Here is a 3,800-nt window from a genome sequence, read left to right on the forward strand (position 1 = left end):
CTTCAGGGATTTTTTACGCTTTGGCACCATCAATTGGCCACAACGTGATTTTCATATGTGAAATATGAACCTCTATATGACCGACATTTGAAACGACGTCATGTTTGGTGGCGTCATAATGATGCGCCACAATGTACCTGGTTATACCGGTAGTTTAAATCCGGAAGTCACAAGCCTCTGCTCAGCGAAGAACATGGTAATTAATAGAATAAATCCTAGTTTTTGAAACGAGGCGGAAGCATGTATTATAGTATCCTATGTGCAGCTTTTGCTTCCTGAGCGCTGAATTTTACGATCTACAATGGATGTTATCAGGGCAGACGAGGGTTCGTACACGGTAAGAATCTGTTCACTTTGTTTCACAACAATTTTGGCAGATGATTTTTCTGACGTGTCAACAACCATTACAATTCAATAATTAACGTGAATTTTTTTCTCTTTCTAGAATAATCTCATCGGAACCTTGCTTGCGTTGTTTGGAAACGTACTTGTCAGTATCTCCTTAAATATTCAGGTACAGTGGACCCACCACACTTTACTACCATATTGTCTGTCACAACCAAATACACATACCAATATCAGTTGTCTGATACATTATTATTTATATATATGTATATATATTTTATTTTTTATATCCTCCTCTGTATTAATTGATATCAACAGTATATTAGTATATTGTTTTTGCCCTGTTGGATTGCACCACAGCTATTTTTTTTTTCTATTGACAGAAATATGGTCATATCTCTATTGGGGGAACTAAAGACCCGCGGATCTTCTACTACACAAAAACTTGGTGGTTTGGTTTTTTGCTCACCACTTTGGGTGAAGCAGCCAACTTTGTGTCCTACTCCTTTGCCCCTCTCAGCCTCGTAGCACCACTCAATGTCGTCTCCATCATAAGTGAGTTTTCCCTTCTTGGTAATGTTAAAATAGTCGGGAGCTTCATTGCTTATTGTGTGCTTATTAATACATTTCTTTTGGTATGATGTCATGTGCTTTTTTTGTCTTCCAGCAAGCTTCATTTTAGGTTTCATTTTCATGCATGAGAAATCAAAGCCTAAGGAATTTGCAAGTAAGGGTGACCAAGTTTAGCTTGCATCTGGCCACATTGTGATCAAAAGTATTCAGCTGCTATTATTTCTATGTTCATACAAGAGCGCCACGGGCTGGCCTTCCTGGGTTCCGTCCTCGCTGTCGGTGGAGCATACCTCTTTGTAGCTTTCGGACCAAACTCGCACGAAAAACTCACAGCGCCAGTGGTAGTAAAACACCTTGTCGGATGGCAGGTTCTCTTGTACTTGGTGAGTTCACGCTCAGCTTATCTAGGCTTTTTTTTCGGGACTGTGTTACCAGTTTAGACTTCCCTACATAATACTTAAAGTCACTTTAAACTTTAAAACTTGAATTCATGAAGTTTCATTCCATATTTATTTCTGGGCAGGTGCTGGAGATCATCGCGTTCTGCCTGCTTTTATATTTCTACAAACAGAGGAATGCAAACTACCTCGTCGTCATCCTTCTTATTGTTGCTTTGCTGGGTAAGAAAGTTGCGTTCCTTGTCGTATGTTGATTTAATCATGTAATATTTGAAACATGCGTTTGTGTCTGTTCAGGTTCAGTCACAGTCATCTCAGTGAAGGCCGTGTCACACATGTTGATTTTGTCTCTCGAGGGCTCCATGCAGATTGACGACCCCATTTTCAGTGTCATGTTTGTGTGCATGGTGTCTACAGTCATATTCCAAGCCAGGTGAAAGGCATTTACTTATGGAAATTCATTTGTTTATGAAGAATGGACCAAACAAATCCATAGGCTTCTACTTTTTTCCCTTCATAAAGTGCGATCTAAATCTGAAAAATATGGTCATTTAAATGTAATATTTGTTTTTACCCAGCTTTCTCTCCCAAGCCTGCAAGCTGTACGACTCATGTCTGATCGCTAGCGTTAACTACATTCTGTCCACTACCTTTGCAGTCTTGGCAGGTGAGTCCAAAAAGGTTTTTTTGTTCATTCATTGTCAATGGCAGGGAATTAGGTGATTATATTTTATTGACTGTTTGGCAGGTCTGACGAAAACTCTTGTTTGTTAACCCAGAGGCTAAAGTAGATTTGCTCTTGAGTGCTTCAGAATGCTTTCACAATAAAAATGTTTAAAGTCAAAGTTAAGTAAAAGTATTCAATTAACACAACTTGTTACGTTCTTGTTTTTTAGGAGCTGTGTTTTACTTGGAATTTAATCAAGAAGACATACTTCACATAAGCATGTTCTTATTGGGGTAAGTAGTAAATATTCTGTTATAAATATCAGAAATAGGTCCATGTTTGCTTTTTCTTGTGTAGGACATATTTAGTAGACATATTTATTTCAGCTGAAATCAAAATATATGACTTTTTTTCTAGAACTGCGGCTTGCTTCCTGGGTGTCTTCCTCATCACCAGAACCAAGAAGAAGAACAATAATTTTGAGCCTTACGTCACCCTGAACATGAGTAACGGTGTGCAAAAATTGCATGGACACGAATCAAACTGTGATTTGGATGGCTGATTCTAAATCAGGTGTCGTCCACCCGCAGGTGTCCCCACCATTTTCAGCAAGCGTCCCGATGCCCCGGCTGACATCACCGGTAGTTTCTCTTATGGCGCTTTGGTCAACAGCGACAACACCGTTTCTGCCAGTCAGCCTGTCAACATGGACCAACCCACTACCAGCTTCAGACCCTTACGATCATCTAATGGAGCTTATGATATGAAGCAAGATTAACAACAAGCCTTTAGGTTGGTATTATTATCTCTTTCTGCCTACTCAGCTTTGCTAGGTTTATGTTACAATCATGCTCAGAACCAGCAAATCAACTTTTACAGGTGTTGGATTTTTAACAGGTACATGTGGAAATGTGCCTTGGCGCTTACTGAATTAGCAATGTAATAGCAAACATGTTTCTATGTCCTAAATGTTTTGCTAATGATTGCTTTCAATTCTGGAGCTCCTTTTAAATTAGCCTTTTAGACACAGCCTTCACTCCACTTGTGCCTCATATTTTGGTGACTACCATTTTTTTATGAATTGGACCAATGCAAATACTTTTAACTTTTTGTATTTATTGATTTATCAAGCTGAAGGAAGGAGTAGCTATACACTGGATAAAAAAAGACAACTCTCGCTGTCTGCTTTATGAAATGAATTGTCTTTTCATTACAGTTGACTGTTCTTTTGTGAATTACTTTGTATTACAATTGACTGTCCCTTTTTTATTTAATAAATATGAATGAGGAACGAAGCGAAATTCTACTTTTGCCTCAAAAGATCAGAAAATGTGTTTAGTTGACGTAGTAATTTTGGTTTCTAATTGAATCCAACTCTTAGAATAAAAGCAACACGCTCACTAATGACCCGTTCTTGGCACGACATTATGCATTTTGTCCACTCCCCCCCAAAAGCTTGATAATTGTAGGAGTATTTAATTAGTTGGTTTTGCCAGACCTGCCCACCTATTAAATGTTTATTACAACCAACTGTCCATTAGGATTACATGAGTATAAATAATTCCAATAGAACTAAAATATATTTTAGGGGGGCTGAAGACCCCATAAATAGGTCTAGTGACGCCACTGGATAAACCAGTCATTGTTTTCAATTAGTGCAGTGACGAATGCGCCTCTGTGTCTCTGCCACCGGTTGCATGGTGCCTTCCTAGGGGCGGTCCTTTAATTCCATATATATGTGTTTTGATTGGCCGTCTTTAAATTCACAATTCTCCTATTGGCCAATTTCTAATGAGAAGGGGTTAGGTTGCACAACA

General features: G+C 38.7%; 1 protein-coding gene across 2 annotated transcripts; it reads left to right on the top strand.

Moving 5' to 3' along the window:
- The first annotated feature begins 123 nt into the window (after positions 1-123).
- nipal3 (NIPA like domain containing 3) lies at positions 124-3,278 on the top strand. 2 transcript variants are annotated; one of them, XM_077620997.1, is made up of 12 exons: positions 124-196; positions 266-337; positions 446-514; positions 729-900; positions 1,013-1,072; positions 1,156-1,301; positions 1,442-1,538; positions 1,614-1,749; positions 1,895-1,983; positions 2,213-2,276; positions 2,401-2,495; positions 2,574-3,278. In XM_077620997.1, the coding sequence occupies exons 2-12, from the start codon at positions 302-304 to the stop codon at positions 2,759-2,761; spliced, it is 1,152 nt and encodes a 383-aa protein (XP_077477123.1). In that variant the 5' UTR covers positions 124-196; positions 266-301; the 3' UTR covers positions 2,762-3,278. The 2 variants fall into 2 exon arrangements, with proteins under 2 accessions (XP_077477123.1, XP_077477122.1); XM_077620996.1 differs by having other exon boundaries at positions 130-337.
- Positions 3,279-3,800: the final 522 nt, after the last annotated feature.

This window comes from Stigmatopora argus, chromosome 15 (assembly GCF_051989625.1).
Source record: "Stigmatopora argus isolate UIUO_Sarg chromosome 15, RoL_Sarg_1.0, whole genome shotgun sequence".
In the NCBI taxonomy this organism is placed as follows: domain Eukaryota; kingdom Metazoa; phylum Chordata; class Actinopteri; order Syngnathiformes; family Syngnathidae; genus Stigmatopora; species Stigmatopora argus.